Here is a 13,988-nt window from a genome sequence, read left to right as displayed (position 1 = left end):
AGTATATATACATAGTAACTCTAACATCATTAGGTGCTAAGGAGTTTATATTTTTTATTTCCAGTATAAAGGGAACATGTACATTGTTAGGACCTAAATTCTCCATTAATGTAGCAGAGTATACTTCACATCTTCTTCTCAACATCTCTAGAGTTTTATAGAAGAAAGTAGCCCAAAAATATTCCCTCTCCAAAAGTTTTAACTTTCATCTTTCTACTTTTTTTTGGTCATCATGGACTTTTCAGTATGTCATTGAGGACAGTTTGAAAGCCTGACCCATTCATAGTTTAAAGTGGTTTTGTTAATAATCTTCAATAAAATCTAATATAGAATGTTGTCTGTAAAATTCTTTCAATACAAGGACAATGAGCTCTACAGTAATATTCTGCTACTCACAAATCAACACCAACTTTTCCGTAAACATTTCTTTGGTAAATTTCTAAGTAGGATTTTCCAGAGCTTATTATCAAACAAACGTCTAAAGTATTTAAATGTCCTTTCAGCAGTGTATATTATGTGTTAATCACTAATCACATATTATGTGTTAATCACTAATTATCAATTCTGCAAAGATCTTGGGCCTTCATTATATAAAGTATTATATGAATTAATATAATTATAATAGGCTAAAGTTCTACATTTACTGAAATAATTCCTTATTTTAAAAATTCCTAATATACGTTTTTGAATTATACTAATATTTTGATCAAGAATGTTACTGTTTTTGTGAGTGCTCTGATTACAAAGTCACATAAATTTTGAGTGGCTTCCCTAGCCCTATTTTTCCATAAGCCTTGGTAATTTTTCTTTTCAGGAGAACATATAACACATTTTAACATAAAATTAATGGTTGCACTTTTAGAGCAGAAATGGTAAAATGGGGGAGATGAAATAGACAAGGCTACAAGACACAGACTAGGAACATTTTGTAGAAAATCTTGGAATGTGAGTTTTAGAAATTTGCACTTATTCAGTAGTCAGTAGAAAGGATATAATTTTTGTAATGTTTTAGAAAGGAATATCTGTCAGGGCTATAAAAAAAAGTGTATCTTATTTTTCTTAAAAAATAGGGAAAAAACTGCTACTAGTAAAATGTATTTAGCTGAACACTGAAACAATGATGAAATATTAATATACTAAACTTCGATATTCATCTAGTTCTATGGTTAACAAGCTTTACATGGAAGAGCATGGCTGTTCCAAATAGCATAATTAATCTTTCCTAACTTGACCAGAAATCCAGGTTCAAAAGAGAAACAAAAGGCAAGTTAAGAAGCTTAGCATTTATTAATTAGAAAAGAATTGTCACTCTTCCTGGTAAATGTATTGAAAATGAATAGGAAAACTCTAGCATAGTGTTAGATGTTGAAATATTGAGTCTATACCTGGAAAGATTCATTTTTCCCCCACCTCCAAGTCAACAATTTGAAGCCAGATTTACCGGTTTTAGCTAATGAATTAAATGAAGTAGGCTGATTTTCATCTGTATGTTTTGCTATTCTTGTTCAAAACTCTTGCTCGAAGATTTGCCTGCTGCTTGAGTAGAAGCTCTAATAGGGTTGGAGTAGATCTAACCCTTTCGTCTCAGAGTGGAGACACTGAAACCTGAGGTGTTAAAGTGACTTCTGAAATTCCACGTCAGACTCCAGGGTACCTGCCATCTACTCTGCTAATTTTTCGATTGTGTGTTGAGGAAATTAATAGATTAAGGGCATGAGAACACCAGGATACAAATATCCCAGGGTTTCCGTACAAGGAAAATAAAATGTGATATATATATTTTTATTCCAGTGCCTCTCCTGACATTATATATGAAGTTTTGTATTTTTTTCTCTTCAATTTGTGAGTAACAGTGCACTGGGCCAAAGCACTCGGGAAAGTGTCAGTGGCGACTCTCGCACCCTATTGTCACTGGTAGCATGGCAGTATATCATGCAAAATCCTAGGATTTGAGAACCTCATGGAACTTCTCCTTAGTAGATGCTACATTACATCTTCTTATCTCAAATGTGGTGCTCTTCATTTTAATGGATTTGTTATAATGATGAAGGAAGGCCAAAATTATTCAGCTGATTTATTCACATAAATTATATTGTTAATAGGCTGATTTAGTCCCTCAACCTTTCAGTGAACATGTTTCATGAATATTGAAAAAGCATCTTTTAAGGGTACATTAGAAAAAAAAATATATGGCATCATCTGATCTTATACCTATTTAGATGTATCTTAAATTTACAAAAACCTGACTGTGAAACGCATAGTTAAGACTCTTCCCTTCCTTTTGTCTTCAGAGTTTTATTTCTCCTTTTCCAGAAACAGAGAGAAAGCCAACTTGTCTAAAATGAGTAACAGTTCCTCCTCCTCAAGGCCATTAATGTTTATACCCTATTATTTTTCTCATTAGCCAAGATTGCATGCAAATACTATTCTAACCTCTTGTTATTTTATGAGATTACTATAATATTTCTCATATCTCCTCTCTTCTCAAGTTAATACAACACTCCAATTTCACAGATTCAAATATAAGCTAATACGCAGATAGTTAAAGTTTAAAATTATCTCCACAATCAAAACTTACTCTGTTAACATCAATTAGATAAGATAGATAGATGATAACTTTTCATTTGAAAAAAAATCTTTTTAAATGTTATATTTACAAGACTTATCTTAGATATTCATTAATTATTCAACCAATATTGATTGAACATATATTCTCTTTGAGGCAATTTGCTTTACTAATATCCCTTTCATTCCACAAATATCTACCAGATTCTGCTATTAGCCAAGTACCACACTAGATGCTGAGTTTGTGCCTGGCATGGAGCCTGGCCCATAATCTCTACTTGGTTTCATAGAGCTTACATCCTGGTGAAGAAGACAGATCAACAAACATACATAGTTAGAGGAACCCTTCATTATCTGAATCTAATCTGTCCCAGAAAATCCTACTGCATAGCAAGACTTCAGAGAATAGAAGCCTATATCCTGGTACGGCTTTTTTTTTTCTTACAACTTTAAGTTAGTACCTTTCAATCACCTTCACTCTTCAGCCAACCCCTACTCCCTATTATGTTGTGGATTTGGGAAATGTAATAATGCATTCTCAGCCCATTCCAAAATCCCACTAGTTCACACCACTAAAATACACTTAAACACTAATATAACTAGCCACCAAGCACTTCAGCAAAAGTAGTTAAAACATCAATGACCTAGTAATTGAACACCTAATGAAGTCAGGTGAGAGATGGTGGTTACTTGGTCTGATGGTGGCAGTAGAGCTGGAGAGAAGGGGAAGGATGGAAGATGTATCTGGGATGGTTCCTGCCCTACAACAGCCTACAGTCCAGTCTCAGAAGACAGTGTGATGTATTGAATACTGATGGACCAAGTAGACATCGTCTGATTCATGTGAAATGTCTCTCTTCAGTCCGCAGGTAGAAGATAGTGAGGGGACTATTCAGTTTGATGGAGAAGGCTATGCATTAGTCAGCCGCCCCATTCGTTGGTACCCCAACATCTCTACTGTCATGTTCAAGTTCAGGACATTTTCTTCAAATGCTCTCCTGATGTACCTTGCCACACGAGACCTGGTAAAGATTTGCACAGCTGATCTTTCATGCCTGAAAATATGTTTGCTTCTTTTCTGTAAGGTTCCAGTGCAGTTATCAGTTTTGTTGAATTATCAGTTATTGTTCAAAGGAGTCTGGGATGGCTGTGTAATGCCCAAGAGTGGTGCATAGTGTTTATATATTTCCATCAGTAACTTTAATTACAGATACAATTTAATTTTTATTTATTTTCAGTATAACTCCCTTATAATCCTTTAAGAGAAGCACCCAGTAAAGATTCCCCCGGTATGGAAACATGCAGCAGAAAAACTATTCCTTAGTCTTCTTCTAGAGACCCAAGTCAAAAGGTTGTTCTAAATAGCCTCATTATTTTTTCCAGGTCAATATTTCTTAGTAAATTCTTTCAGGAAATGTACTCTTTAGTTTGCTTAATATGTTTTCAAAGGAACCCAATTTTACTCCTGTCATAAAAGGACACATCCTAGTAATTTCGTTGTGACCATTTGCACCATAATATCACACCCACAAACATTCACAAAATAGTAACACCAATTCTGTATCCAAAAATGGATTTCAATTACAGATCAACACAGTCAGTAATTTAGCCATAAAGCCCTATTATAAACTCCACAAAGAAAATGAATACTCATATATTTCTCTGTGTATCTAATCACTGGTGTGTTTTTACTCTATTAATAGAAAGATTTCATGAGTGTAGAGCTCACTGATGGGCACATAAAAGTCAGCTATGATCTGGGTTCAGGAATGGCTTCCATTGTCAGCAATCAAAACCATAATGATGGGAAATGGAAATCATTCACCTTGTCAAGAACTCAAAAACAAGGTGAGTTTCTATAGTAATAATGCACTCAGAGCCTTAATCATGCTATCCAAAGCTCCCACGTACCTAATCACGAGGAAGACCCTGTCTGTTATCTTAGGTACTCACAAATTCTGTGAAAAATTGATACAGTCATTTCTTTGGCTTAGCTTATAGGTGGTTTGGGTTAGACATGACTGATTGAAGAGCCAAATGGTTCTCTGTCATTTTCTTTTGAAACTGAGAGCTTAATTTGAAAGCATAAAACTGTCTTACAACTTGTAAAATTATGTCCTGTAGTAGATTTGAAAATCTTGTGTGCTTTCCTTTTCTTCCCATTTTGCCAAGATGTTTCCTTTAGAGTGGCCCACAGGTAGAATTTGTAGCGGGGATAGAGCACAGCTACCAGTTCTTTATTTTTTGAAAATGCCAAACATTTGTATGTGTGCAAGTTAATAATTAATAATAATGTAACATTTTTATGATTCCAGGACATTTTCAAAACACTTTCACAAACATTATTTCATTTGCTCATGAAGCAGGTATTTTGTTCTGGTTTACAGAAAGGAAAGTGTAGACTCCAACTTACATGTGGTCCCAGACATATAGACATAAGATCTCACAACCAAGACAGAAATCCGAGCCTATTAGGTCTTTGCGGACTGCTATTTTTATCTTAGTATAATTCCGCTAATTCTATGTACGATGGCATTACCAATATCTGCAAATGAAACTTAGATTCTTCTGTTTATATAATTAGACTTCATTCATTTTGAACATGCCAGTGTGACATTTCATGAAAATTTAGGTATAACTTTGCACCATCTTTCATTCCTGCACTTAACGTATATCTGCCAAGAACCAAGTAAATACTCTGCAAGAACTAAGTGAAGTCTGTAAGTCCTTGTCTTTATGGAACTTGCAGTCTAATGGGGGAGATGGACAAGTCAGTCAATGGTTAGAGAGTAGAAATCTAACTGCCATGTAGAGATCTGCAGAGCAGGCTAGGAATCTCAGAAGAGAGAAACGTCAAAGTCAAACCCAGAGGTCAGCCCCCAAGGAAGCACCCTGAGGCATGAGCAGGGGCTGAGGAGTACTCTGGGTGAAAAGCACCTTTGGACAATTCAGAGAGGTGAACATTGTATGAAAGCCTCAAGGGCTCAGTGAGCATAATACGTCATTATACATCTTGTTCCAACTGCTTTTCCTTGGAACAGGAAACCCTGGAGAAACTCCTCAGTTTGGACAAAAACTGGTTTTGCACTCATAAAATAAATTGGAATACTGTTGTCTGTATACATTGTTCCTGAGTAAGTTACATTTGCGTGTTAGAGGCTCGGCACAGTAGTTAAGAAGAATGTTTAACTTTGTTTGATCCAACACTTCCCAGACTTCTTTGATCACCAGAATCTTTCCATGCCATAGTAGCATTGGCTGAACACACTTTGGGAAATGCTTTAGGAACTACAAGTCAATCCATAGGCTAACAGGATGAATGTTGGCAGAAAATTATCAGATGAAGCTGGAGAGAATACAGAGTCAGTTTATAAAGGGCCATATGAGCTAAACTAATGAGTTTAACTCTTCCTGAAATCGATAGGGAACTACTAAGAGTTTTAATCAAGAATGTGACACCATCAGATTTGTGTTTTAGTAAAGTTTCTTTAGCAGCAGACTGGAGGGTAGATGGTGACAATTTCAGATGCTCCTGCAGTCTGCAGGAAAACGAGGGGAGGAGCAAGGAGAAGGGAACCATGAGAATGGATAGGAAAGAATGGAGTTGAAAGATATTAAGCATTTTAAAATTGAGGAGCTTTATGATATACTCAGTGCAGAGAGTAAGATTTTTTAAAAAAGGAGATCAAAAATGATTCCTTTTTTTTTTCCTTAAAATAACAAAGAATATGTCAGTGCCATTTACCAAGCTATTGGATACAGGAAAAATGCAGCATAGTTTTTTAGAAAAGATGCTGAGTTCTATTTTGGATGTGCTGTATTAAAGGTACTCTTAGTATCCTTAGCAACCTAGAGAAGCTGTGTAATTGACAGGCAATTAGTTACGTGTATCTGAGGATTAGCAGAGTTCTGGGGCAGAGATGGATAGCTACAAAGCATCCTCATGTTTTAAATCATTGTACCTTAATAGAGATGAGAAAAACAAAACAGTCATATCTAGAATAAGGTGATCCAAAGCCCTTGAGCAAACAGTAATATTGAAGCAGTATAGTAAAGGAAGAGCCCACAAAGGGAGCTATAAGGAAATAATCAGAGAAAGGAGAAATAAGAAATGGAAATTTTCAGGTTAAACTGGAAGCAGGGTGACCAATTAGGTACAATAGTAGTTCAGACAGATGAATGATGGCTTGAAATAAGAGTTGCAGTGGGACTTGACAGTAAGGAAATGCAAAATGAATCCACATGTGATACCACTATACGGTTACTAGAATGTCTAAAATTAAAAAGACTGAACATACCCAGGGCTGGCAAGGATGTCAAGTAAGTGGAACTCTTATACACTGCTGACGAGGATGTAAATTGGTAGAGCCACACTGGAAAACAGGTTGGCAGTTTCTTCAAAAGTTTAATATAGACCTGTCACATGAAACAACCAATCCACTCCTAGTATTCACCTAAGATATGTGAAAGCATATATCCATACAGAGACTTGTACCAGAAGGTTCATAGCACCTTTATTTGTGATACTCAAAACAACAAAAAATAAACATCCATCAGCAGGTGAATGGATATACAAATTGTTGTACATGCACACAATGGAATAGTATTTAGTGGTTAAAAAAAATGAACTATTAATTTGCACACAAAATGGATTAATAACAAAATAAGTTTTCTGAGTAAAAGAAGGCAGACAAAAAAGTACATTTATGTGAAATTATATAGAAAACATAAACTAACATATGGTCACAGGAAGCCGATAGAGGATATTTGTTGACTGGGTTTTGTAGGGAGGGACTGGAAGGAAGGATGACAAAAGGAAACTTTTGGGGTGATGGATATGTTCATTTCTTGACTGTGATCATTTCATGGATGTATAGAGATCTCAAAACTTGTCAAATTGTACATTTTTAAATATGGGCAAATTATACTATGTCAATTTTACTTCGATAAAAGTGTTTTTTTAAAAAAAGGACAGAGGGAGTTCCCTGGTGACCTAGTGGTTAGGATTCCAGGCTTTCACTGCCGTGGCTGGGTTCGATCCCTGGTCGGGGAACTGAGATCTTTCAAGCCGTGCAGCGTGGCCAAAAATAAAATAAAAATTGAAGATTAGAAAAAATAAATTTAAAAAATTTTAAGAAGGACAGCTATTAGAGTTATTTAGGAGATGAAATTAGTAGGGCTGTTGATTGGTAAGATGTGGAATGGTGAGGAGAAAGGATGACTCTAATTTAGGAGGTTGGGTGGGAGTCTTAGTGCCACCAAATAAAATAAATAATACAGATCTGGGAGGAAAAAGAGAACCATTTTAATTTGGAATATCAACTGGGGATGTATATAGTGACTCACCTGTTGAATGTGGATTTTTAGGCAAAAATCAGGTCCAGGCATATATATTTCTGAGTTGTCAACATATGGTAAGTAAATATAAACTTGAGCTACCCCGAGAGCTGAAACCTGACAAGTGGCCAAATGAAAGCACATTAGGGAACATCAGCGTTTCAGAAGTGTTCAAAGAAATAGGTCCTGGGGAAGGAGACTGAGAATGATGTTGGAAAGGCAAGAGAAGCTTGGAGAAGTTGGCATTATGGAAGTCAAAGAAGAAAATTCTAGAAGGATGGAAAATTTACCCTCACATACTGCATAGATATGGATTAAGATAAGGATCAAAGGACCCCATTGGGTTTGGTTGTAGGGAGGGCACTGGATTTTAGCAAGATCAGAATCCATGGAATAGTGGGACAGGAACTCAAGTAAGGCCATTGCTCCTTTTCAGATACCAGATTAGTTGCTTTATTCTCAGCTAGTTTGTAAAAGCCACTGTCCCTTGAAATTCAAATCCACTCCTTCAGGAGGGATTCCCCACCTTCCCTGAGAGACAGTTAGTGGAACCACAGTCACTAATAGAAGTGCTTCCTATCCCCTCAAGTGCATTGATATGGATGCAAGATTGATCATTTAGATTTTCAGTGGACTAAGAGAGAGAAGAAAAGAATTACCAAAGTAAAAACAATTCCTTTATAACAACTCCTTTATAGCATTGATTATAAAATACTTGTTAAGCCCCTACTCTGTGTCTAGTATTTAATAAAACCCTTATTTCCCTGCTTACCCATAAATGATGTCTGAACTCATCAACTCTAAAATTTTATGTTAATGGCTATTCTATAAGGGAAAGAAATAGGGCAAGAAATAAAAGCAAGTATTAGCATTCCATAGCAGAACCCACTTCATTGCTATCACTCATAAAGGATAGGGTAGAGTGCTTCCTTTAAATCAGTAAAAATATGCCATCCTCTGTCTCTCTATCAAAGCTAACACTTGGGCCAGTGAGTTTCAGTTCAATTGTGTTTCTGCTTTTTAATCAGTTTTTCTTAGAATGATTTCTAAAAATGCATATATTCACTCAGGGATAAGAAGGAAAGCTACCTCCAGTCTCTGGCTTGCCTGTGATAGAGAGAGAATCTCATTTTCACAGACACCATTAAAATACATACCAGGTCTGTAGAAAAAAAGGCTATTTTCATGTTCCAGTCAACAGCCCTATATCAAAACTTCTTTGCTGATCTGGATAAGAAAGAATATGTATGAAAAATTTTTTATTTCAGCCACCAGTCTGGTCAAAAAGATATGTGTGTATGAAATTAATATATGCTAGAAAGTAATTAATTTTTTAAATCTTAACTTGCTGAATATTTTTTTAATTGGGAACTTATTTTTGAGGTATTTTTTGTTTGTTTATTTTTACAAAATTCTGCTTTGAGGATTTGAGGTGTTAATAGGTTTAGGTATTTTATTTTGGACATTTTTTATAAGGCAATTATGTTTGGTTTCATTGAAAATACTTCTTTTGAAATGGAAGGACTACAGATTACAATGGAATTTTCAGGTTTGATAGTTCTTTTATTTTTCAAAGAACACTCTTCTAAAAGATGATGAGTTGAGAGAAAATAATGTTCCAGGGTCAAACAAATTTGGGAAATACTTGGTGCTCTGTGTCCCTCTTTTGGAGCATCCCATTACATATTAGCATGTTGAAAGATATGGGCAGCTATAAAATTAAGACATATGTTTAATTTTGCTTAACCCAGTGATTGTCATATTTATTTGACCCAGGAACATCCAAGAAACTAGTGTTCCAAAGAATAAACATTTAGAAATGCCCTTATAATCCATTGGTTCAAGTGGCCATCTTTAGACCCTTGCTAATCCAGATCTTATATCAGGCAAAGAGTTAGAGGCCAAATTTGTCATGTTAATGAACCAATGCTTCAGTATGCATCAAGGATCCAAAATATATTTAGCAGCTAAAGGCTGGGCCTGGGCAAATGTTATGGTGAGAAAGCACATAATTCAGAAGGAGCCTAGCTTGACTCTTAAGAATGAAGAGGGTAAAATCAATGAGAAAGTGTTCCCATCTGCTCTCTGAACAAAGCAGTTTAAACAGAGAAGAGCCTCTCTTTTTTCCTTTTTCCTTTCTATTTCTGAATTCTTATCCTCATCCTACTGGAAGAAACTTTAGAGACCTGAGAGAAAAGCAGTAAGGCATGAAGACGGTACCTCTCTCAAAACACGCAGCATCCCCCAACTAAAATGTAATTTACAATGGACGTGGATCCCATTATCTTGCAAAACAAACATTCCCATCTCTCCACTTCCATGCACAGCCGCCTTATCAACATCACTCTGTGGATGAGCTTAAACCCCAGTACTTCTGTGGACACTGAAATTTACAGAAGGAACCACAAATTCTGTATATTTCTAATGAATAATCTAATTTCTAATTAGATGTTTATCTTAGCATTAGTTAATTATATTACCCTATTTTCTAACTACCTATCAATATTATGGAAAGCTATGTCAACTGGTTCTCTGCTGTCCATCTACACTTCTTTCTTTTAACTTGATTAGTTTACCTTCACTGGTGTTCAGGCTGTTATTTTCGTGCTTTCTTTGTGGATCGTTTAACAACGTATTTATTGATGTTATTGTCGTTTCTGCAATTATTAAATAGCTGTATATAGTATATGTGCTTGAGAAAGTCAATGTTAATTTGAGAATTAAAGTAAATTTATCTTGAAGGAACAGTGATGACATAGATGTGGTTGGTATTGTGAAAATAAAAAGTGAAACTTCCTCTTTCCTTTGCAGCCAACATATCAATTGTAGATATAGATACTAACCAGGAGGAGAACGTAGCAACTTCATCTCCTGGAAACAACTTCGGTCTTGACTTGAAAGCAGATGACAAAATATATTTTGGTGGTCTGCCAACACTGAGAAATTTGAGGTAATTTGGTGTATATTTAGAGCTAAGGATTAAGTTTTAATTAAATGGCCACTATGCTCACTAGAGTTCTGAAGTTTAATTACAACAGGAATGTCATAACCTTTAGTTGCAGAAAGGCCTAATCTAAAAATTCATGTTGCATGTTACAATAACACCACCAGGATTTAAAAACTAAAGATTAATTTGATATCTTTGTTGAAGAGATGTATGGGAATTACTGTTTCCCTTACAGTCACTGGATGAAAAGAATTATAAAAGTTATTAAAGGTAGAAACTGGAGTTGAATGTAATTGCCTTTCTCCTTGCACATTCACTGGAGATAACGGTGCACTGACATTGCTTAGTGTTCTGAAAATTAGTCAGTGTTCCAGGACACTGTGAGTATAACCTATTTTATGGCTAAGCACAAGCAATGATAATAATTTTGGAACTTTTCCATATGCCTGATGCTAAAGTGGTATTAGTTATTCTCGTGCCCATGTCAACATTTTTTAAAATTTCACGTATGTTTTTTAGAGAGCAGATAGGGAGATATATTTAGCTCGTAGTTTAACTAGTTCAAAAAATTAATAGAAGTAACTAAAAAGTGTCAGAAAATATTTCATGTGGTATTTAATTAGTTTCCTTCTTGTTATAAAACAACCTATAAGAAATACAAGTTATAGAGTATTTGGTGCTCAATAAATGTTAATTAAATCTAATTAGAATGGGATGAATTGATGTGGCTAACCCGTAAGAGTTTACTATAAATACAGACCACCATGTTTTTAATTTTTGTTTTGTTTAGTTTGTTACCTTTTGATGGTTGCAAAAGTCCTGTCTAGGTGTTTCTACTCTAAAAAGACACATTACGATAGGAAGTGTCTCAGAATAACTGAAAAGTACGGTGGTCAATTATTTTCATATTTCTCAAATGAGCAGTGGAAATTCAGTCTCATTTTATGATAGTGAGCATTCAGACAGAGGTTTGCTCCTCTCTGTATCTAAACTCGTAAACCAGGCACCTGTCCAGTTACCAGTCTATCGGGGTATAAGTTGATAAGCTTTAATGGTGCAGATAAACTGGCTCTGCATTCATCTACATGATATTGCATTTGTATTAGGAATATAGATTTAAAGTGTCTGGTCAGAAAAATCACTGCAGATTAAATGTATTTGAATAGTGGCATAGTTATTACTCCAAAGTCCATTTATCCATTCAACAGGTGTTTGATGAGCATCTATTAATACTATGTTTCAGGTACTATTTAAATACTAGGGATCCAGCAAATTGTTCAAGGCTAAGATTTACTTTGCAAGATCACTAACTAAATTCTCTAGGAGTGAACTAAATGTACCCAGAATAAGGCTATCCAAAGGTGGCTTCATTTATCCTTGTGATAATGTAGCTTTAATTACCATAAAGTGATTTTTAGGAATTATCTACAAAAATGTATATGTTAACTTCATTGAGATGGGTTTATGTATTAGTTTGCAGACTACATACCTGATGAGTCTTTACTGCCAAGATATTTTTACTCTCACAGTACAGCATTTCATAATTATAATATTTCTATGGCAGGGCACATTAGTTCAAAACAGCCTTTAGACATATATTTGTGACTAGTCAAGGAGCCATGCATTCATAGTTAGCTGTAGTTTTGCCTACAAACAGGATCTTAATATGATAAAGTACAAAAGATGTGATGAACATGAATTATTTTTATGTATATTAAGTTCAAATTAAGTTCAAAGAGGCAATAAGCTCTCCTTACAGGCTACTCATGAACACTACAGCATAGCAGCACTTGGGCATTTTCCCATTTGTAAGAATGATAAATATGAGTGCTTTAAATTCAATTCCAAAATTAAAATTTTCCAAGAGAATAGTGTGGGAGATGGTCACCGTTGGACTCTATTTTCACTGTAGTCAAGGGTATATGTCTGTTTTCTTTTCTGTTCGTGTTTTATATTCCTTTCCTTTGTAGATCTCTATGAAATGCTTTCTTTTTTAAAAGATTTATGATTAAGGTTTATTGTTTTACTAAATGAAAATGCAATTATAAGTAAATCATTTTTTTTCTCTTCCCTTTGACCTAGTATGAAAGCAAGGTAAAATTTAAATTTATGCATGCCTTCTTCAAGTGCATGGGTTGGGTAAATGTGGCTTCTTAGATAAAGCAGTGATGCAGAAGCAGAGTGACACCTATGCAGCTTTATTCACAGTACATTTGACGAACGAGCAGTGCATTCTGAGATAGTTCTCATGCTGCCCTTTGCTTATAAAAATGCTGCTGCTTCCCCACCATCACTGCAATTTGACTTGTTCACCAGCCGTGATGACAAATTTGCTCTGCTTATTTGTTCAACCGCCCACGCACAGCGCCGCCAGGTGCACACATGCAGTAGCACACGCTAAGGGCAGCTGGACAGGTTTATGGGCGAAATCTAGCTCCGGGGAACAAACTGGTCTCTTGGGTTGAACCTCAGACTCTGGTCTCCCAGGTACCGTACTGTCTGCTGAACAATCAACCTGTGCTCCCAAATGCGTACTACTGCCTGGTTGCTTTTTGCAAGCCTGCAAATATGCAAGCATTAACATGGCCCTTGCACCTCTTGACAAAGCTGCTTCTTTCTTGCCATGTTTATTTAGAATTTAGCTATGGAGTCAGTATTTCTCTGGAAATACTATATGTGAAACAAGTGTTTGCATTAATGACGAGGAAGCTTGCGGACAGTCATCCTAGCTTCTCAGGAGCATTTCAGTTCCTATTTGTAGGCAGGAGGTTTTAGCATGGACGTTGTAAGCAGCAGGCCCTCTGTAAGTGGCTGATCAAACTCTGGCTAGAGCTACAGCTGAGTGTTTTGGTATTTCAAAACCTAATGGTGCCAAATTTCCCGAAAGGACATAATGAAGCTGAGCTGATCTAAGAAATTTTTAAAGCAAAGGCTAGACTTTTAATACCAGAAACCAGACTATATAGAAATGAAAGTGTGAAAAAAACAATCCAAGTTGTTTAATCACGATACAGTTATAAGACCAATCAAGTGCTGTTTGCTGAGATGGCTGAAAAGCAGAGGTTGGCTTTCAGTGAAAATATATGCTAATAAAACTCTGGAATGACATTGTGTAGCTTTGTCATTTTGTCTCTGAGGC

The 13,988-nt window shown here is 35.7% G+C and overlaps 1 protein-coding gene across 1 annotated transcript in view; it reads left to right on the top strand.

Annotated features, from left to right (window-relative positions):
- LAMA2 (laminin subunit alpha 2) overlaps nucleotides 1-13,988 on the top strand; it is a 603,358-nt gene that overhangs the window by 546,776 nt on the left and 42,594 nt on the right. The window contains exons 50-53 of the mRNA XM_060029982.1: nucleotides 3,428-3,590; nucleotides 4,269-4,413; nucleotides 10,714-10,852; nucleotides 12,932-12,943. Of these exons, the coding sequence (XP_059885965.1) occupies nucleotides 3,428-3,590; nucleotides 4,269-4,413; nucleotides 10,714-10,852; nucleotides 12,932-12,943 (459 nt within the window). The remainder of the gene's footprint in view (nucleotides 1-3,427; nucleotides 3,591-4,268; nucleotides 4,414-10,713; nucleotides 10,853-12,931; nucleotides 12,944-13,988) is intronic.

Source organism: Delphinus delphis, chromosome 14 (assembly GCF_949987515.2).
Source record: "Delphinus delphis chromosome 14, mDelDel1.2, whole genome shotgun sequence".
Lineage (NCBI taxonomy): Eukaryota > Metazoa > Chordata > Mammalia > Artiodactyla > Delphinidae > Delphinus > Delphinus delphis.
This window is presented reverse-complemented; position numbering and strand designations above follow the sequence as displayed.